Genomic DNA, 23,754 nt, shown 5'->3' with positions numbered 1-23,754 from the left:
TGTTTAGGTGAATTAATAACAGGAACATATCTCTAACGAACATGCATTCCATCGACCTTCACGTGTTTACTTTTATCTACTATGATGAAAAAGTGAAAAATGTAATGTAAATCATTTATTCAGATTCTTGAAATGTGCATAAAGTATAAACATAAGAATGTGCAACATATGCAAGTAAGATTCATAAAATATATAAAAAAAAACGAAAGAAGTGTAGATTCTAAGATAGGTGTTAGCTTGCTTTCAATGCAAGAGCATCTAAGTGATAAAATAATTTTATGCTCTTGAGATGGTTCTTTTTTTTATGAAAAGGGGAGTAATGAAGTGGTCTCAGCTTTTCAATATTTATTCCTTTGTTAGTTTGTATGATTTTTAGTTCATCGGTTAGTCCAATATATGGTATACCCTAAATACAATGTGTTAGTATAATCATTGCAGTTGAAATGGTACCGTATGGTAATACCTATCAGCCTAATTACAAGTATATCTTACAGTTTGAATAAATATAAAAGATCAGAAGAATGTATTTGTTGAAGCCATATCATAGAGCACGATGCCAGTGACTTGTGGTTCGATCGTAGGCAACCCCTATTGAGACCTTAATGCGATAGGTTAGGTAATGGTAGAAGAGTACAGGGATCGAAGGAGCAGATGTATGGTCTTATCACATGAAAAAGGTGCGCGATAAGATCGTAACTAGAATGTGTCACGATCATATCTTAGAAAGATCTTATTATAATCATAACTAAGTCTTGGTATGAACATGAAAACTTTGAAATTTTAATATTCAAGCCGACCTTACCACGATCTCACTACCATCTTATCTTTTTATTAATCGTAGTAGATGCTTCATGGTCATGATATAGTGTGACGTGCCTGAAGGTGTACTTATTTTATCATCATATACATAATCAGAGATACCAGTAGTACACTTATCCCTCCCAAGCGGTCAGATCCATTAGTATTGTCATTTGTAAGATTTTGGAGGTACACATCAGCAGCCATTTCAGCTTTACATGAATCAACTGCTACAATGAATGCCTGCATTTCCTTATTGTCCAATCTAAGAGACTGGTCTTTTATCAATTCGTATACATCGCCTTTCATGCATGGATGTTCTGCAAAAAGGATCTGAAGTGTAGCTTTGCATTCAGAAAGACAATTCCCGAACGGTTTACAATTTGCCATTACTTCATCTCTTACACGCTTTGTTTCATTTACATTTCGAAACATAAAATCAACCCATTTGCAATCGTTATATTCTTGTTGAACCCACAATTCACATACTGAGATATCTTTCCATGCTGTACACGTAGAGAATGGCATGTTTGCAGCAGGGTAAAAAGCCAGGAATCCGAAACACATCTCGTCACTTGTAGCATCACCATAAAACGTTGTTGTTGGCCTCGAAAGTGATTTAAATTTGCATGTTGTTACAATTTCATCTCCAGGTCGCACTTGAACAGCAGTTGAGTACCTATAACATATTTAATGACGATTATCATATATTATAAATAAGAAGACGTTCTGTTTAGAAGAACTGGATTAATACGAAACATAATATTACTATTGCAAATGAGAAGCGGGTTTCTATCAGATCCGAAAAAGGCCAAACAATTCACTGTCAGTGTCAAGCTAATGATAAAATTTAAAGTTGTTCTGTTCAAGATCGTCACAAAACTGTTAGATTGACAATCAGATGAATGAACGAATAAGTTAACAGGGCAATTGCCTTTTAACGTACGGAAGCGTATTAGCGCCATATATTTTTCCCTCTATCTTTACGTTATAACGCATAGGATTTTATTATAACGCAAAGATAGGAGAAAAAATGTTAGGCGCCATTACGCTTCCATATTAAGTTCCCACTGAAAGAAACTTATTTTGAAATACGTGGCCAAGTTTCTTTTATATATAGAGAGAAAAAAAAAAGCAAGAACAATAACATATGTTATAACTCAGTTTTTAAAGATTTTATAGCTACAACACACTTGATTTATACACTCACTTTTTCTCTACAGGACTGTCATAGTTGTAAATAACATCATTTGTGAGGTCTGTGTAATAAACGCCGTCTCTGTATACCTTAATATTCATTTCATGTCCTGAAATATTTTAACAACAAAATAATCAATTCATTTGTCAACTCTTACTTACTATTTCGGTTTCAAACACTATTGTATATGACTATTTGGTATTGCTATACATGAACATAGCCTCCTGTCAGATAAAAAATAAAATCATGAAAATACTGAACTTAGAGGAAAAATAATTCGGAAAGTCCATAATCACATGGCAAAATCAAATAACAAAACGCATCAAAAACGAAGGGGCGTAACCAGGTGTAACGACATCATTACATTGTTTCAAAGCACAACAAAGAGCCTTGCCATTCACATAGTTCCCAATCAAATATCACCAAGGGGCATAACCAGGTGTAACATCATTACATCGTTTGAACGCAAAACAAAGAACCATGCCATTCACATAGTTCCCAGTCAGATATCACCAAGGGCCTTAAGCAGGTGTAACGACATCATTACATCGTTTTAAAGCCAAACAAAGAGCCTTGTCATTCACACAGTTCCGTGTCAAATATCAACAAGGGGCGTAACCAAGTGTGACAACATCATTACGTCGTTTCAACGCAAAACAAAGAACCTTGCCATTCATGCAGTTCCCAGTCAGATATCACCAAGGGGCGTAACCAGGTGTAACGACATTTTTATATCGTTTCAAATAAAAAAAAGGGCCTTTCCATTCACACAGTTCCCAGTCAGATATCACCAAGGGGGCGTAGCAAGGTGTAACGACATCATTCATTTTATCGTTTCAAAGCAAAACAAAGAGCCTTGTCATTCACCTAGTTCTGTATTTATGAAATGTAACATTTTAAGACAATTGGTGAAAATGTTTTGTGTTCATGTCAAAAGTGTTGAAGACAATTTGAGGGTCGTCGAAACTGACAGCCAACAGTAATATGTAATTCGTCTCGTTTAAGACGGTCGTATAAAACAAGTAAACAGATATGAGAGTTTGCGCAGTTACTGACACCTATTTCAAAGCAAATAAAAACTAATAAATAAAAATATTTCTGAGACTAAAGTAAATCCAACATAAAATGGAATTAGTATAAAGACGTGATTACAGTGCTGAGAAAACGCTTCCTTGTTCATTCAAAAATAGATACTTGTCTCTACAGATTGACGAACCATGAATTTGAATACTGTACTTATAAAGACAATAATGATGAATTGACTTGACAAATCAACGATATAAGGATGGGGCTTAGAAACTGGAAAATGCGAGGCTCTGTCGAGTTTTTCCCCGTTTCGGGCCGAATTCTTATATCGTTGATATGTCAAGTCCATGCACTATAATAATCTTTAAACTGCAATCTAAATAAATTTAAACATTTTCAGTTGTTGTTTGGTATGTTCATGTTGTTTATTTGATTTAAATATTGGAGAAAATCCAACTTTGATAAGGCCTCATATTATGCAGTCGGCGAAATATCCAACACGATTAAATGTACATTCCCTGTTGAAACCCGCAATCGATGGTGAACGAATTTGTTTAAAATGGACTAAAATATCTATAGGTTTATAGGTTGAAAACAAAGAATATTAACAATTAAAACCATTTTTAAAAAATCTTTTTAAAGAAAACAAGTTTGACTCGTTACACGCATCGTTGTATACATTTGAAACAAGAAAAGATTGAAAAGGTCGTATGAATAATTAAATATAATTTCGGCAACTTTTATTTTAATATTCATGAAGAATATTGATATCAGGTCAGTGATTTGTATATGACATGGTAATATACAGTCAACGCAATTTGACTGCTAAAATAGAACAAGTGCAGTATAAATGTATATAACAGTAAAATAAGTTTGGTTTTAAATTACAGATAAGTTTGTCTCGATAGTTTCAATAATAACAAAATCACTAGAACTTAGGGGCTAGTTTGATTAATGAATTCAAGGAACTACAAGGAATAAAAAAAGTGTGTTTAACTCATTCATATGCCAAATTCGCCATTTTAATTAACAGTTTTAATTTGAATAACTAAATTCATCCATTACGTTTTGAAATGCAAATTCGAATAGTATTGACATCGTTATTGAAATGAGAAACACAAAGCGTATTTTAATACATAATTTCTAATAATAGTAAAGAGTTACCTAAATAATGCATATGGTTTGTAGCCCAAAATATGTTAATTGGTGCTTGTATTAATTTCCTCGAACATTCTGAATGGCATTTCCCAACTACTGTGTAACTCTGTTGTCCAGGTGGAATTTCAAGGTTCATCTGACCAGTCGACATAATACCAGCATCATTTGCTCGAAGTTTTGGAGTATAATAAAGAGTGACTCCCGAGGAATCTTTCCAGTTGGATTCTAACTGTGGATTGTTCCAGTGAAACTATGAAATGACAAAATTATATTTTAAAAACCAATGATTTTTGTTTTCTTTGTTTGTTTTTAACATGTTAAAGAAAAAGTAGTATGATTGCCAATGAGACCACTCTCCACAAAAGAATAAAATGACACAGAAATAAACAAATGTACGACTTTACCTATACAACAAAGTCACACATAACAGGCCCCAAAATGACAATGGGAAACAATTCAAACGAGGAAACTAACGGACTAATCTATGTAAACAAAAGTGAGGGAAAACAAAATGAAATACATAAACAAACAACAGCTGTATAGTGGTCATGAATCGGGATTTTACTTAATACATCAACTGATCAAATTTACTGATAAATAATATTATTCAAAATAATTATATTTTTCGTTTCTTGTCCAAAAATAAGTAGATCGGACATATTTTGACCTTATTTAATGACTTATTTAGTTTCGGATTATTTGTAATTAGCATTTCAATGAAATTGAAAAAAAAAATATTTTGTATTAAAATGATAATTTACTTGGCGTAGCCTTGCGTAAAATATATTTCGCCATTTCTCTTTAAAAAATGACTTGTTGATGGGCATAAACGTCTTATTTTTATACCTTTTTATATTTCCACAATTGTCTATCAAAATCAAATTCCAAATAACAAAGTATTTAAACATTGGTTTAACTTAATAGGGATTTAAATTAAATATAAATTTGACTCACATTGACACCCTTGAAACAAAAAACAAAACAATCGTTATGGTCTGGGTGTTGAATTTTACTATCTATTTATGTTTGTTCACAGAAAATTTCAAAATGAGATGAAATGGGTTGTATAAAATAAGGCAACAGTAGTATACCGCTGTTCAAAACTCATAAATCCATGGACAACAAACAAAATCGGGGTAACAAATTAAAACCGAGGGAAACACTTAAATATAAGAGGAGAACAACTTCACAACACTGAAATGTAACACACATAGAAACGGACCAAGCATCAGACAAAATCCCACGAGAATAACAAACATGACATCAAAACCAAATCCATGAATTTGGGATAGACAAGTACCGTGTCATGTCTTATCGCAATGTGAATCTGAGTATATGAGTCTGAAGGCCTGATGCAAATACCAAAGCTTATGAAGAATGTCTACAATGTCAAAGGAACTAACAGTGAAAGTATATAGAATATTTTTGTGAAGTACTATTGTCAAGATTGTTTTACTATAAACCTCTAATGCGGCCTGTTTGAATCCACCTTGACCAATACGAAATCCCATTGGTCCATCTATACAATATCCAGGAAATCCAACTGCCCATAATCCGATCATTTGATTACAGTTACTAGCTGCACTCATGCCACATTTGGTAACTGTGTTAAGTTGTTCGTCTGGCACTGGGTCCTCTGTATAAGTATAAACATTTATTTGTTTAATTTCTTTAGAATTTCAGATGAAAGTTATTTTATCTTGATAGCAATTAACATTTTCAAAATTCATTTAGTAACCATACTTCTTGTATGATTTATCCATTTCCTGACATGTTGATTATCTTTATTTTATGAACGTGTGGATCGTTTAATCTCAGTTCTTCATTGGTCAAAATTCGATTATGACGTCGAATTTTATTGCTTTCATCTGAATTTCTTTTTGTGACAGCACGAAAAATTGCGACTGCGCCACATTTGAAAAGAAGTATTGAATGTGTCTGCATATTGTTTGAAAATCATTAGAGAAACAGATACAACCACCAAGTCTCCTGTTATACTTTATTTATCCACTCTTTAAAGTTAAATTTTAAATATTTAAAACGCTCGGCAAAATGTCTCCAGTGGACAAATATCATATCACACTCGATGTAGTTGTAGAATCTTTATACAACAAAAGTGATGTCAGTGCCAGCTGTTATGTTAATTAAAAAGAAAATTTAAGACACTGTCAGTTTAAAAAACATAAGGTTCAGCATGTCAAGCTAAAATAGTTATGGAGCCCTATAGAACACTAGTGCAATACAAAATGTGACACTTATTACTAATTCACATAGCGTCAACTTTGCCTGAGTGAGTTAAATCATTGGTACAATAGTAATTTTTAAACCTATCAACGGTGAGGAATATTATAAATTATGTCATATGAATAATATCAATATTCATGGAAATTTTTCCAAGAAATGCTTACATTGCATTTTCAACTTGAAGTGAGGGGGTAAAACGAAGGTGATGTAAAATTTAACAACTTTGCACTTTTTTCACATGTTTATAAAGGAAAAAAAACATGTTGAGTACAAAACGAACCATATGAGACCATTTTGTTTTATATCTAAATAAAAGATCTATTTGTCACATGTATTTGTTTGAGTGAAATGTTATAAGTCTTGTTAAGACTTATACATGTAACTACATTTATATACATCCTTGATTTCTAAATTTTCGGCATTGAACATTTGTAACGACAGTAAATCAAGAACACGATTAGGTCGCATGCATATGATATTTGTGTTGTTGTCACATTTTACCTACCATTCGGATCACATCCGTAAATTATTATATGATGCATGACCATCTCATTATCTATGTAAGGTTCATATGCCATCAGATGATAATCTTGGTCAGAAGGAAGATTGAAGATCATACAGGAATACGTTGTTTCTTCAGCTGGCACTGCTGTCTCAGGAAAGCGAATGGTTCTATTTAATGTCTCTGAAAACACAATCGTACGAACTATATTTCTGGATTAGAGAAATTAGACACAAAGTATCATCTCACTGTCAAAGTAACTATTACCTCACATCATCAAGTAATTAAAAAAGTCAAAAATCTTCATTTTCCTTTTTTTTTTTTTTTTTTTCTAAATGATCTCTTAGTTATTTAAAACGTTAAACACTCGCGGCTTTATCCTGATTGGCGTTTATGTTACGACCACTGTTATTACATGATACATATATTAACTTTGTATTTGGGTTCCTGTACCGTTAAGTTGATATATCAATACATATTACTTAAATCTGTCAAATGTCAACAGTATCAGGGGTTCGTTAGCCTAGCCAAGTTTCTATAGCCTTTGTCTTTTTTTTTTCTTTTACAGTACAGGAATTACTGATAAAATCTTGTTCAGTATCTTGAACCTGTGTGTAGTTCTCTACCATTTTTTCAGAGTTTTACCTGGTTCTTTCAAAACATCGCAGTTTTTCAGTCCATCTTCCACTTGACAATCTACCCATCCCTTATCAGCATCGCAGATTGTCCCATCCGATAATGTACAAACTCCTGAAAATTATATTATTATAAAAATTATTGTTTGCTCTTGGTGTTTGATATCAGATATTAACCCAATGATGCCGATACAATCAGTATAAAACCCAAATGACCAAAGAAAATAAAAGAAGAATGTTTCTGAGGCAACGAATTCCTACGCTCAAGATTGAAAAAAAACATTCGGATGGAAAGACGAATGAACAAGGGTAGCTCTTATGCATGCAAAATTTTGCTTTATAGCACCCAAAAATAAGCAAATATTCGTAAAGAAAAATCTAGCGAAGAATTTACTTTCGCCATTTCTAAAAAAAAAAGGAATTGAAGCCTAAATCGAACGAATTTCCGTTGCAACCGAGAATGACATAACCCCTCCTGATCGAAACTTCAGTTTTCAATATTACCTGGGTGTGTTATATCTGATAAACGTGATGGTAAACTTCCTGTTTTCCAGACACATTCAGGATCTCCAAGTTCTTCGCCATTTGTTCGTCCGTCTCCATCAGAATCTTTTCTACATAATTCAGGTGTCCATGACTAAATACAAATAAATTTCGACGAGATTATATGCACGAGATCCGTCAAAGCCAACGATTTTTTACATGTTGTCAATTATTGTTTTTTGTTCAAATCTTTTATTCGTTTTTCTATTAGGAACAAACAGACAAATATAAAAAATAACTAATCAAAAGTTAATCATAATACATTGATTGATTGTTGTTTGCTTAACTTTCGCACCTAAGATCACCCCTAGTTTTTGGTGGGGTTCGTGTTGTTTATTCTTTGGTTTTCTTTATTATGTGTTATGTGTACTATTGTTTGTCTGTTTGTCTTTTTCATTTTTGGCCATGGCGTTGACAGTTTGTTTTAGATTTATGAGTTTGAATGTCCCTTTGGTATCTTTCGTCCCTCTTTCAACGATTGCTGTTGTTGTTAACCTAATTAATCAGAACGTGAATACGAATAAATGATGATGCTGTATAATTGTCAATAAAACAACTATTTATAGAGATCAAAGTACTTAGATATGGTTCAACAAGGTTAACCTTCTTCGCACAGCCTACTCGGTTGCCAGTTGGGAAAAATAAACCCCCTTATTTTCTTGAACATGCGGAGATGGTAAAACTGTACAAGAAACTAGGAATAATGGCCCATTTTAATGTACGTATCGACGTATAACTCAAATTCTATTGCAATTTGTATGTAACATTTTTTCATTGGCTTAAAGTTGCCGTCAAATCCGCAGTTGACCAGGCGTAACATAGGATGAACCCACCATTTTGAATTGTTGAATCAACAAATGTTCGATTACTACTATACTGTTATTCCTTAAATCGGACGGATGCATCTCTTTACACGCATTTTTCTTCAATTCTTACATATGCCTACTTTCTGTGTTCTAATCAACTCAAATGGTATAATCAGAAGGTCAAAAATATAATCGTATGCCTGGTGTCATTGCAAAATGGATAATGACCAGACATGAATAAAAATGAATAACAGAATCAGTTATATGAAGTTGTAAGGTAAGATGTTTTGAATACTACTACTCTACTCAATGTGTTTCATTTGTTTGATTAAAAAGGTTGAATAGTGCTTCAAATTTGAATACTCAACTGTTCCGTTCATGTTTTTTTTCTTAATTTTCAGCTATCTCAATGAAGCATCATTTTACTGGTACATATTTTTCTTGAAGTGAAGTATCAAAGTTTTTTGGCTACTAAACGCACTTTTAACAAACATAAACTGCAAGAACCATCCATTATAAGGAACATTCAAATGATTATTACATGCTTTTTCAGAACACCTAGTGCAAACCTAGAATAAAATGCCTCGTTTAGCAAGTCCGAATTTCAAGACCCTACGCTACAAATCTATTGCATGCATCGTCTGCTTCAATATTAAACTTCGATCCTTATCAATAAAACCTCTAAAGATGGTTTCAATGTTCTGTTATTTATCTTAGCTATGTTGTACAAAACAATTCTAATGATTTCATATAGCATATTCAGTCATATGTAGATAAACACACCACGCCAAAAGAACAACATTTAATCTATCTACTTTAATTGTGTTGTAAGAAAGTTATTTTTTTCAACATACCATTCCCGCAGTTTTAAAATCCAAACCAAACTGGTTTCTACTTCCTCCTCCAAGTGGATTGTTGTGGCCTACACCATGCCACACGTAATTCGCTTTACATGGATGTGGTACTTCGTTCCCATTCGGAAGGATATCTTTAAAGTTAGGATAGGCAATTGCAATGCCAACACAGAAAAGAGTGAGTAATGTTTCAATCCTGCCATACAAATAGATAATACAAACACTTTAAAATAAGTTATTATTTTTCAAATGAAAGACAGCATGCTATAACAATAATACTAATATCAACTTGTTTCTGTGATACAAAAGGACAGCACCATCATTGTCTTCCGAGTGATTCTGCTAGGCTCCCTTATATAACATGCATAAAACAAATAAACTAGTTTTATAAGTTGAGTGAAAGACGAAGTTGTTATAATTAAAAAAAAAATACATCATTATCAAAGGTATAAAAAAATCATGATTCAGATAAGAGATGCATATGTGTTTATATCTAGCTAAGAGGTATGTAGGCATTAAATCAATAAGCATATGAGTAAATATTGCACGAAAAGTACATTAAGGATAGTGAAAAGCAAAGGGAAAGTTTTAATTACCGAAATATACCTTTTCAATATAATCATTTAAAATTGTATGATTTGAAAAAGGTTTAACCACTCTGTTTGTGACACTGAGATAAGTTATACTATTTTGCTCTTGCTTGAAAACTGATCTTAACTGTCGAATAATTGTAAAACACTTTCATTTGATAGGACTAGGAGCAATTTATTTCTATTGAAAATGCGATAATTTTCACATTAAATCTTATTTATTTTCATAAAAATAGTGTCTTATTTTAGACAATTCACTTACTTTATGGGTGTAAGTCTAGCTTACACAGACAAAGTTCAGTAAAAAGCTTTTTGTCTAATTGTTCTACAATATTTTGATTGATCCTGTCTAGAATCGTGCCACCTACCATTGCACTCATATGCCTATACCGCAGAAAGGTTTGAGGTTAAATTGATGTCACACAATACTCTTTTCAATTGGTTGATTCAAATCACTAATAGAGTTCTAGTTTGAAATTGAAGCTTAGCTTATCTAATAAATTGTACTTAAATTTTGACCTCGTGACACAATTAAGTCTGTTTGATGTAGACAGTTGGTTTTTTTCACTTTATTAATGCCTTTAAACGCGGTCAATTCTTGGGTGTAATTACCTGAGAAAAATAATTTGTGTTGTTTGGCCTTATAGTTGTTTACCAAATAATCTTATAACTGTGCAGTTTAGAAACCAATGGAATAGTCACAGATACTTATGAAATGATTGAAACTTTCTATTTGACTTACATAACGATTCTAGAATTATCCTTATAAAAGATAGGTAATTTAAATTCTACGTTATTCCAGAATTTTTCCTTATACTTCTCTAGAACGTTCCATTTATAGAATGTTCTAGAGATTTCAGTGACAACTTTATATATATACACATGGAAAAAAGTATTGCAACACCTAGATTTTTTAAAACTCAGCCTCTTTTTTTTGGATGAAATATAATAAAATATGTGTATTATATTATTGAAACATAGTTTATGATAACATTGGCATTGAAACTAACAACAAAAATGTCTTAAAAAAAAGATTTATTTTAACCACAATTTTAATAACAAAATGAATTGTTTTTTGCACAAAAAAATGAATTTTACAACTTTTAATGTAGTCGAACTTTACACTGTCAGACATTTCAAAATTAATCTTCAGATGACTGTTCACATCATTGTTGATCGTTAAACGCTAACGAATTAGTACTTTGTGCGCAGCCGCCATTCAAACGGATAGCCGCCTCTTAACGTCTTCTGATTCCTGCCATAAATCGACTAATTTGGTGCTAAGGTAGCAGTAACCATTTCTGATGAAGGGCATTGCTTATTTCATGATGTGTTTGAACTGGGGTCTCCTTTCGCTCACTTTCCGCCCAATAGTGTCCCATATATGCTCGATATGGTTCAGATCCGGGCTAAGATCGGACCAAGGAAGATGAACCGAATTCCGTTTGAACATTGGATCTTCCTCCACGATGCTAATTTCCAACTTTTGCGAGCTCTGCACTACATTGGATACGGAAAACTATGTGTCTGTTCGTTCGCAAAGGTCGACGAAATGGTATTATCGCACGATAACCAGTAGCGATGAGTTTATCTCGAACAGTACTTGTTAAAAGGCTCCTGTATGGTCACCACTCTCTTTTTAGATTTGTTTTGTATGCAATGGGTTTCCTTCTGACCAACATTCATTATGCTTGATTTTCTCTAGCAAATGGTATATGGGGTCTTCATTATCTCGGAAGTCTTTAACAGCGTTTATTGCCTGATTTTATTCTCAAAACCACTTATAGTGGAATGGTGATGACCAACAATACGTGCAGTTGTTAAAGCGGCACCCCTGCTTCTCTTATGCTGATAATCTGCCATCTTGCTGCAGTTAAGATGTCAAGGACCCATTACAAGGTGTCAATCACATAACTTTAAAAACTTGGTTATTTAAAGCGTTGAAAACATTGAGGATAAAAACATCTGTTTTGCTGTTTATGGGTACAGTAGCTGCATGTGCAGATACACACTTATTGAGTCTATATTTATTAATTAAACTCAGGTGATACTTAAATTATGTTTAACTAGTTCTATTTTACCAAATTATATCACTTTCCTTTGAACCAGCTAAATCAATAAAGCATTAGAATATAATGGGAGTGATGAAATAGCTAAGCGTAGTTCTGACAAAAACTAGTAAAGTGTAAATGCCGTATTATAGTTAAAGAGAGATATGCCAATGAATTTTGATTTCAACTATAAGCTTTTTTTCAAATTTTATCAAAAGTGGACATTAAACACCATTAGATTTCTACTAAGAAGTGTAGATCAAACCATTTATCTGCAGAATGACAGCTCGATATGTTTCATAAGGCATGATCATTCTGTTGTAAGGGCACGAAATCTAGATTTACGGAAAGGGGTATATTTAAGTTTTGTAAGGATGTATTGTGGTTTATGACCATAAATGTGTATCGTCTTAATGATCAGTACAATGTTTGTTGATAAGTAACCCTACAATAAGTCATTAATGGGTCAAAAATGGTTCATAAATTAAGATTATTTAAAAATAAAATGTTGTCTTATTGAAACATTTTTCTCTAACAATTGTGCATGTCTTATGAAATAGGTTGATTTTTATTTACTTTTCTTCATTAAATTTCAAAATCATTTTCGACTTTTTATCAAATTTATAACTTGTTGCTTATAAGTGTCCCAATAATAGTGGGAACTTGAGGTAAATGGTATTGTATGGATAGTCGAATAGGTAATGTACGTGTATTTGCTGAACGATGTAATGAAAGTAAATAAGTGGTCATTCAGACCTTATGCTACAATTATCAATCAATTAACCTTTAATTGGTCAACAGCGATTACCTTATGAAAATATCACAGTATGCTTTTATTACCGTCCTTCATTTCAAAGTTACACTGACACTTCAACGTAGCAGTCCTTTATTTCAATGTCACACTGACATAAGTCAAACATGTACCTAGTGTCGGTTGAAATGAATACATTAGTATATATGTTACTACTTTCTAGTAGAGCTCAAAGTGAGGATATTTGTTATTGTTATGTTTATTATTTGATTTATTCTTGATAATTATTATCTTATGTATTTTCTAATTTAGTTGATTATAACACAGTAAAGTTAAATGATATCATATATTGTGCACTTAGTAACATTCGTTTTATTCTGTATCATATTCGGGATGTGACAGGAACGCTCTTTTACGAAAAGGTTTACTTAATCATTAGCTGAGATTAGATATTTCACTAGGAGAAATATTTTTCTCACACCGACCAATTAAAGTGAAATAAGAAAAGAAAATGGCATTTCTTGTACCACCATCGTCCATTTTCACTCCAAAAAGATGTTATGTTTAGTCTCATAAAAACGCAAAAACATTTGAGTCGAGTTTCGTTGAGGAATAAAGATAAACAGTTTATTGAAATGTACATTATTTGGGGAACAAGTTTTGTAGATATAGCAAATCACAGGTGATAAATAAAATCACTGACACCTTGGTGATCTAACAAAGGAAGATTGACGCTCATTGTCCTATATACTTACATCAAAGTTGGAGTTGAAGTGTTTACGGTCCATGAAAACTCTTTTAAATGCAAAATATATTGACCGTAGGCAAATGGACTTAAATTTACCGTTCAAACACTACTTAATTTTAGACTAACTAGTTCATATTCAAATTAATCTAATGTTTAACGAGGTCGGGATAAGTTACTGCCAATTTGTGTATCTAACTAAAATATGTTAAAAACTTTCAATAAAGTATGATGCAATTATATAAAAAAGAAATATTAAAAAGAAAAGAAACCCAAATTCAACATTGTCACAGCTTCTCTTTTATTGACTAATTCTTTATACTCAGTACCTTCAGTGGATTACTATAGAAATTATGTATTGTATATGATCGTATAACTGCTTAAATTATCGTTACATATTTTAACACCAGGATATGCATTTAGACAACCGGAACAATCACAATGACAACAAAGGTTAAATTGCGGGATAAGACAAAGTCAGTGATCACCTATCCGAAATTAAATAAAAAAACACACATTTCAATTTCTTTGTTTTATAAGTACAATTTAAGTGAACAAATTATTGGTGTAATTTTTTTTATTGTCTTCAAATAAACCACAAAGATACACTTCAAAGCTGCTTCTTTATTCACAAAATTTTGAGTAAGACTTTTCTTTTATTTCCAATAGAACAAATTAATTGTTTCAAAGATCAAACATATCTCTCTGTGTGTCAGATTTACACCATCACAATTCTGGACCACTACGGCGATTGAACTTAAAACTGGTCTCATTTTTTTTTACATGAACATATCAACAAATGTCAAAAAAACATATGAATCGTTGAATTTGAATTAAAACCTAAATTTTATTTGGAGTAATTATATGCTTTACTTTGGGTACTAATTAGTACTTGTTGGTCTAATTTTTCTGTAGATACTCTTGTTACAAAACACATGACATTATAGAAATCAAGGTAGTTAATTTACGTTTGATATTTTGAAATCTGTTGAAAGGTTACCAAAAATGATCTTATTATGTGACTGCCATACAAGTTCGAGGTTAATTCGTATTCAAAGGTACTAGGATTATAATTTAGTACGCCAGACGCGAGTGTCGTCTATATAAGACTCATCAGTGACGCTCAAATCAAAATTATTTATCTATAAAGCCACCATTTTCTACATAGAAATTGCCTGTACCAAGTCAGGAATATGACAGTTGTTATCCATTCGTTTGATGTGTTTTGTTCTTCTATTTTGCCATTTGAATAGGGACTTTAATTTCTTCGAAGTTTGGTTTTTTTGTGATTTTACTTTTTAATTCATAGCCGCGTAATTATTAACAATTTCTTGATATTTATAATGACCCATCCAGGAAAACAAAAACGATGAAAATTGATCCTACTTATTGTTTATTATACGTATGTTTTTTGTTGAGATAGACCACTCTGTTTCAAGAGAATATGACAGCGAAACTTTTTTTACTCTATTCAATTTTTATCAAGTTTTGGGAAAGGTTATAATGGTGTTGCCATACTTTTAGAATACTTTTTAATCCAAAACTAACACAGAATACAATAATACTCATTAACTTAACAAACCGACATATAAGACACTCATATAACCTCTTTTTAAAATTTGTAAATATCCTTCTGGATAATTATGTAATTCCTTATTCATACTTACTGTCGGGTTGGCAAATAAAGCGATGTGCCGAGACATAAATATGAGATTAAAACTTTGTATTTGTATATTTGCATGTCATATTCATTCCTTTGGATGAGTTTTAAATAAAGTAAATATGCTTTGTTGTGAAATTCACATAAACCTCGTTTGATGAAACGCTCGAAGAGATCACATGTTTGATAATGTGTAATAAGTTCAAGATAAATTACTTTAATGTATGGTTGTTGAAAAAAATTGTGAAACTAGTCTGTATTCATTGTTTTTAAGATGCGAATATAACCGCAGTCGTCAATGCATCAGATATTCGTCAAATCTATCTTTTTTTTTTCTCCATGGAAAAGCGTTACCATAATGATATTTTTTAACCGGATTTTTGTGACAAAAATGTCGGTTATTGATTTGGGGATGCTCGGCGGGCGGGCGGCAATCAAATGTTGTCCGTGCATTAACTCATGAACCATTCAACCAAAATTTTAATATGTTGTTACTGACAACTAAATGAAGGTCAAGTTCAATAATGACGATTTTGACTTTTACCGTTCAGGAGTTATGGTTCTTGAAAGATTGAAAAATGGTGTTTCCAGTCGTGTCCATGCATTTTCTCATGAATTATTCAACCAAAGCTTTTTAAATTCTAATATGTTGTTACTGATGACAAAATAGAGGTCAAGTTTAATAATAATGATTTTCAGTAGTTATGGTAAAGGCGTTTCCAGTCGTGTCCGTGCATTTACGCATGAACTGTTCTACCAAAGCTTCCCAAATTTTAATATGTTGTTACTGATGACTAAATGGAGGTCAAGTTCAATAATGACGATTTTGACTTTTACCGTTCAGGAGTTATGGGTCCATTGAAAAATGGTGTTTCCAGTTGTGTCCGTGCATTTTCTCATGAACCATTCAACCAAAGCTTTTCAAATTTTAATATGTTGTTACTGATGAAAAAAAAGAAGTCAAGTTCAATAATGACGATTTTGACTTTTACCGTTCAGGAGTTATGGTTCTTGAAAGATCGTAAAATGGTGTTTCCATTCACATTGTTGCATTTACTCACGAACCATTCAATCTAAGCTTTTCAAATTTTAATATGTTGATACTGATGACAAAATAGAGGTCAAATGTGATATTGACAATTTTCACTTTCACCAATCATCAGTAATGGTTCTTGTGATATTGCCAGGACACAAATAAATGCTAATTAATCCGGTTTGCTGTCGTTGTGACAGCCTCTTGTTGACTTTATTTATATAGGTGAATCCACACAACATTGTTGCGAAAGAGTTACTATTGTTTTAAGGAATTGATTTCCAACCACTCGTTTGGAGTGTTGTGGTTTTCGTCAAGTCGCAACGCAAAAATAGAAAAAAAAGTTGACCGCCAATCAAAATCGATTTTTCTATTGACAAGCCTTTCCGCTTTTATTAAAAATTATCGAATTTACGACTTGTGTTTAAATTCACTAGAACGAGGTTAATTATCATTGTCGAAACAATTCATCTTATCGTCTGTTAATGAATTACCAAAAATGTAACTATCATTGTCTGCGTACGAGTCACACTAATTAGATCATCTATGATGATCGCCGGTAAAGTATACTTTACGCCGTACATCTACAATGGTCGACCAATGAACAATCATTATCCATTGTAATTATCTATAAATGTGCTTCACGCGTTTCATATAGGTGTATGTTTTTGTTTAAAAAAAATATTATAACGGTAAGGTACTAAAATGATTCCTCAGATGCTGTTAACACTATTCCCGAGCACTTAAACACATGGGAGCTTTTAAACTTGGTGTTGTAGCAATGTCAATATATATGCAGCACGTATTGTCTGTGATTTTGCATACTGTAGTGTATAGTCTAACAATATCAATACTGTTCTTGTCCTGCTCAATGCAATTGCTTGAAGTAACATGTTTGCAAAAGTATGACTGATCATTCCTTTAAATCATTGATGTAAAATTCAAAACTAACGGCAAACGGAAATTGGTTGCACATCTAATATATTATTTCTGATACACTACAGGCAACCTTAATCAATCTGCTGACCAAAAATAAAATTACTTTCTTCTAGATATCATACAATAAAATTGAGAATGGAAATGGGGAATGTGTCAAAGAGACAACAACCCGACCAAATAAAAAACAACAACAGAAGGTCACCTACAGGTCTTCAATGTAGCGAAAAATTCCCGCACCCGGAGGCGTCCTTTAGCTGGCCCCTAACTAAATATATACTAGTTCAGTGATAATGAACGCCATACTAATTTCAAAATTGTACACAAGAAACTAAAATTAAAATAATACAAGACTAACAAAGGCTAGAGGCTCCTGACCTGGAACAGGCGCAAAAATGCGGCGGGGTTAAACATGTTTGTGAGATCTCAACCCTCCCCAAAAAATCGTTGGCCAAACGATTTTATAAAATGAGTGATGTGTAACTAGAAGCCAAAAAAGTGATGTTTTTTAATTGTTTTTTTAATATATAAATACTTGTGCATTGGGTGATGTAAATTTTAAAACTATTAGTTACTAGGAGTTCTTGCACAGTAAAGGGTAAAAATTTCAAACATGCTACAACAAAACATCAGCAAACTGCGAACCAAATATAAAATCAAACACTTTCATAAACAAACAGAAAATTGGCCCAAATGAATTTGTATAATGAGTGATGTAAATTTTCAATCTATTGACTTACAAGAAATGGCGGAATAGCAGATTTTAATTCTGCTTACTCTCTACAACTCAACATTATTACAATACAGACTTAATTTAAATCGTTCCATTTTATATAAGTCAACAAGATTTATGTGAAAAAAAAATCCTACCCAAAGTTCTTCGTCAAACAGACAAATAGAGTCGAGCGGTTACTTAGCTTGCGTTTGCATTTACAACCAGTACAATCAGGAAAACTTTGTTCCCAGTTTCTACCATTGCACATTTGAGAACACTAATAAATCGGCGGGGCCATTAGATGTGACCAATCCGTCATGTGTTAAAACAACTTATCAAAGATGGGTTTTTGCCTTTGACATTTTACTCATTTAATACTTTTTTTTTGGACAAAATACAAAAGTGTCATTGGCACATTGCCTTACTTAAAAAGATTGTTTACATCCATTAGACTATTTGTAAATAGATATATGAAGATGTCGTATGAGTGCAAATGAGGCAGCTCTCAAACCAAGAAACAATTCATAAAAAGTAAACCATTATAAGTCAAGGTACGGCCTTCAACATAAAGCCATGACTCAACCAAACTGAAAGCTATAAAGGACCCAAACATATAACCAGTGTAAATAGTTATCAAAGGTACCAGGATTATAATTGAGTACGCCAGACGCGCGTTTCGTCTACATAAGACTCATCAGTGACGCTCATGTCAAAATATTTATAAAGCCAAACAATTACAAAGTTGGAGAGCATTGAGGATCCAAAATTCCAAAAAGTTGTCCCAAATACGGTTAAGGTTATTTATGCCTGGAATTAGAAAATCCTTAGTTTTTCGAAAAAAATAAACTTTTGTTAACAGGAAAAAGTAAAAACACAAAAATACCGAACTCCGAGGAAAATTCAAAAAGGAAAATCAAAAATCAAAAGGCAAAATCAAAAGTCCAAACACATCAAACGAATGGGTAACAAATTAATCAAAACATGACCACATTATTGTAAAACCATTCAAACAGGGAAACAACGGTCTTTAGTTTTCTATGTTGTGTTTTCTGAACTATAATTTGTCTGTTTTACTTTTTATTTTTAGCCATTAGGCAAAGTCAGTGGTCATCTATCCGATATAAAAAAAAACACAAATAAAAATACTTATCACCATGGTTAACTAAGAACAATTCAAGTTAAAAAAAAAAAGAATGGTGTTATTTGTTAAGTTTATAAATCTTTTTTTAGTGTCGCCAATGAACGATGAAGATTGTGTGTAGTCCTGAGGATATTGGGATTGATATAGAAATTGTAAAATTGTTTGAATTATGATCATAAAATTTATACCAGGAAATGACATGGACAACCGAAATAAAAAAAAAAGTGGAAAATTTCAAATTAAAATACATTTGTAATTAGAATCATATTCAAAACAGAGTAGCTGTAGCCATTTATTGACGACCTAACTGGGAGAGATTATGTAAACGTTAGTCTGTAACGATCACTGCTCACTATGTACTTGTTAAAGACACTTAAACTGTGGGGTCACTAAAGGTTCTCAACACCAAAATAAAGTAATTCGAAAAACTAATCAGGAATAATATGTTTTGATTTTTATCAATAATATAAATCAAAACATACAGGTTATTTTTTATTAACTTTTTCGAATTATTTTATTATAAAAGGTGTTAAGAACCTTTGGTTGCCCCACACTTTAAATTTTATAATAAGCAAGTAGTGAGCAGTGGTGGTTACAGACACACATTCACCTAATCTGTCCCAGTCAATGGGACAGTTTAGATCGTCAATCAATGGCCACAACCACACTGTTTTGAATCTGATACTATATGTTGATATTTACAAGTTTTAAACGACAGAAAATACGATTAAGTTATCTAAGTGGAAAATTCATCAACAAATATCTCAACTATGACACATGTTATATAGGTAACGAAATAAAAAAAAAACTTGAAATCATAGCAATGTTCATATTAAGTTTTCTTGTAAGAGGTTTCTAAATTTCATCTTTTCTCGATTATACATTCTCCTTCATAAAAAAACCCTGATTGGCTAGTTAAATAATTGTGAAAACATTCGAACACTGATATTTCATTAAATACGAGTTCGCTATTTTTCCCCTGATGAACAGATCAAAATGTTTCAAAGACACTGTCAGTTCAACAAAAGCGATCACAATTCTAGACAACTAGGGCGATTGTACTTTAAACTGTTCATCTTTAATTTCACAAAGTATATCTAAATGTCTAAAAAAAAAAAAATCAATCCTCGTTTTTGTATGATCAGATCAGTATAAAGGTCTCTGTTATAATCAATCGCAATTTCTATCTAATAAGTTTTAAAAAGAAATACATTAGTTAAGAAAAAATCTTGAACTACATAATACTGGATTAAAAACATACCTCATTGCACTAGTCTTTCAGTATTCCTCTGGCCGTTGACCAAAACAAATTTAATTTATATTCAATCTAGTTTTAAAATGGGTTAGTAAATGGACCGAAAAATCCTAACCATGTGATTTTGATTTGCTTTTGTATATGAAAGATGTGTATGTTTAGTACACATCTTTCAAGTTACATTACAGGGACACTCAACTTAATTGTAGACTATATACGAGGGTTTGGATGGGGTTAAATGATTAAAGAACAATGCCCTTAAAAAATGAAGATAAGAAAAATAACGGGCAAAAAAATGAAGATTAGAGAAATGCGTGGTCTAATGTTTTGAAGATTAGAGAAATATGTGGTATAATTATTTGAAATTTGAGAAAAAAGGGGTTAGATATTTTGCAGATTTGAGAAAAAAGGGGTGAAATTAAATGTTTACAGAATAACAGACCCTCATCCAGGCCATATACATTTTTCTATACACATTGGTACAAAAACAAAACGATAATTTTTATTTTATCACAGGCATAGATGAATAAAGTCAGATATTGAACGCCTTTTATTACAATTTTGATTTCGATTGCTGTTCAACTGTGTTGCCGAATTGAAGGACATATCCCTTCATACAAATACCACAAAACAGCTAAGCAAATCAATTGCAATCAAAATTAATTACCTCAATTCCATAAGAAGCAAGTATCCCCTTTACTATGCGTACAAGTTCATATATTTTGATTTAAGTTTATCTTTTAGGTTTAATGCATTTTGTTTTTAAAAAAATGCAATTAAGGGCAATGTATGTCAAATCGTCTTGGTTTGACGAAAATATGTTCAAATGGTAACAACAGCTACTCACTAATTTAAATTATTACCGATATTGACCAGACGAGAAAAACAAAAACGAAGAATGTTGGCCTTTCTTATCGTTTATTATCTATACGATTTTTGTTGAAGTTGACCATTCTCCTTCATGAACCAAGGCCATTGATACTTTTCTTACCCGACTCAATTCAAAATTGTGCATTGAAATTTTTAAAATCTTTTAGCTTTTTTTTTTTTTTTTTTTATCGACAATGACATTAGATACAAATTAATCATTATCTTTGCAAAACATTGCATAAGAAAACCCTGTAACCTTATAAAATTTTTGACTTTCCTTCGGTTTAATTTTGTAATTCTATATTCATACTTACATCCTGGTTAATAAGTGGAGCGATAAGACATACACATGTGACTACAATTTGGTATTGGTATATTTGCTTATTATAGTTTATTCTTTTGGAGAAGTTTTAAATAAAGTAAATACATTGGGTTGCGAAATACACATAACCTCTTAGTAGGACGAACCGCTTGAAAAGATCACATTTTTGATAATATGAGGTGAAGAAATTGACATAAAATAATCATACTACTTTCTTAGGATGCTGAAAAAAATCCAAAACTGATAAGATTTTAATTTTTCAAAGATCCGATTAAAACCACAGTCGTAAATGCATCATATATTCCTTAAAAAATCAATTTATCTCCCCGTGAAAAAGCGTGACAGTAATAATCTTATAAAGATGTATTTTTTTTATTTAAAAACGGTAGAGTTCTTGGTGTCTCAGATGCTGCTATCACCCCATTCCCCAGCACTCAACAACATGGAAGCTTTTAAACGTGGTCGCGTATACCATATAGTTAGAATGTAATTGAATGTTTAGATCCATGTTTCAAAATTAGTTCTTCATTTTATCAATAGAAGAGGGCAAAGGATACCAGAGGGACATTCAAACTTATTGATAGAAAATAAACTAACAACGACAAGGGTAAAAAATTAAAAAGAGACAAACATACAAATAAGAGTACACAACATAGAAAAAAGATCCTGTTCCACATGCGGTACCCATGTTGCTGTACAATATAAATATAAATTACACAGTCATTCGTTTTAGTAACTTATAAGTAGAAATAAATTGATATGGTCACTTTTGTCTTAGATTGTCGATATTTTTTACTTAGCATTACACGAATGACTTCTAATTACGTCTTGACGCTATACCAGTTTTTATGTTTTCTGCTTGATATGTGAGAGAACATGATTTATTGTCTCGCCTGCATTTAGCGTCATAAAATGACATAGTAATGGGTATCAGATAACGGCGACGGTGTAAACTGTTCATTTAAAGATAACAAATCGTTTATGCAGAAGACTTATTCAAATTATTTGCACATTGGTCAATACGTAAGATTCAGATTATCGAACGTCAAGAACTCTTTTGTACATGAAGGTACGTAAGTCGTGTGACGTCGGGGCAACTATTTGTTTACATTGACGACAATGGACTCTGATTTTAAGAATAAAAACGTCCCGGAAATCAAACAGTTCTTGAAAAACAGAGGTGTTAAAACAACGGGTTATAAAAAGAGTAAATTAGTTGAACTAGCTGAAGAAGCGGAATTACAAAAGATTCCCGCCTTTGAACCCGATAATTACATATTCGCAAATAAAATACGGCGAACTGTAGATGGTGTTGAGTTGCCGCATCCCAAGACTGTTATTGATTGGTCTGATGATTTAAATACAATTCCAATAATTGAAGCGTTTGATGTTAATCATTATTTAAAAAACCATTTGTAACTGGACAAATGAACGTTTGAAAGGCTATAAAAATGACAACAGTTACCGTCTTCATTCTAATGGACATATCCGTGATGTTAGGCAGTCAAAATTTCACAGCGATATACATTATGTAAAAGCAGCATGTGTGCCAGAAGAGAGACAGTCTGCTGACCCGTACGAAGTTTGGATAGTGGTCCTATTTGATGGGTCAATACATTCAGCAGAATGTACATGTGTGGCGTAAGTTCTTACCTGAATAATCCGAGTCCGAGGATGTGGGTGCCGATAGGGATTACAGAATAGAGAATAATGGGGTGTTAAAATATAAAGAATAACACAAGAACATAATGAATAGATTGGTTAAAAAGTATGCTGATAACAGAAAAAAATAATAATATCAAGAATACGGTTATCAAGTACATGTAATTGTATAATTCTGATTAGCCATTTATCTTTTTCAAATAAAAATGAAATAATGAGCGAGAAAAATAAAATAAAGATTAAAAAAGATGAATAATCC

At 32.1% G+C, this 23,754-nt stretch overlaps 1 protein-coding gene across 1 annotated transcript; it reads right to left on the bottom strand.

The window, feature by feature from the left end:
• Positions 1-100: 100 nt before the first annotated feature.
• On the bottom strand, positions 101-20,752 carry LOC134708523 (tyramine beta-hydroxylase-like). The gene is made up of 9 exons (XM_063569141.1): positions 20,648-20,752; positions 9,765-9,960; positions 8,066-8,198; positions 7,572-7,676; positions 6,930-7,109; positions 5,644-5,816; positions 4,187-4,430; positions 2,009-2,105; positions 101-1,477 (listed from the first exon to the last, which is right to left on the bottom strand). Exons 1-9 carry the CDS (start codon positions 20,650-20,652, stop codon positions 889-891), a joined length of 1,722 nt encoding a protein of 573 aa, XP_063425211.1. The 5' UTR covers positions 20,653-20,752; the 3' UTR covers positions 101-888.
• Between the last annotated feature and the right edge of the window lie 3,002 nt (positions 20,753-23,754).

Source organism: Mytilus trossulus, chromosome 2, assembly GCF_036588685.1.
Source record: "Mytilus trossulus isolate FHL-02 chromosome 2, PNRI_Mtr1.1.1.hap1, whole genome shotgun sequence".
NCBI classification, from domain to species: domain Eukaryota; kingdom Metazoa; phylum Mollusca; class Bivalvia; order Mytilida; family Mytilidae; genus Mytilus; species Mytilus trossulus.
The sequence above is the reverse complement of the archived record's forward strand: the minus strand, read 5'-3'. Positions and strand labels throughout refer to the sequence as shown.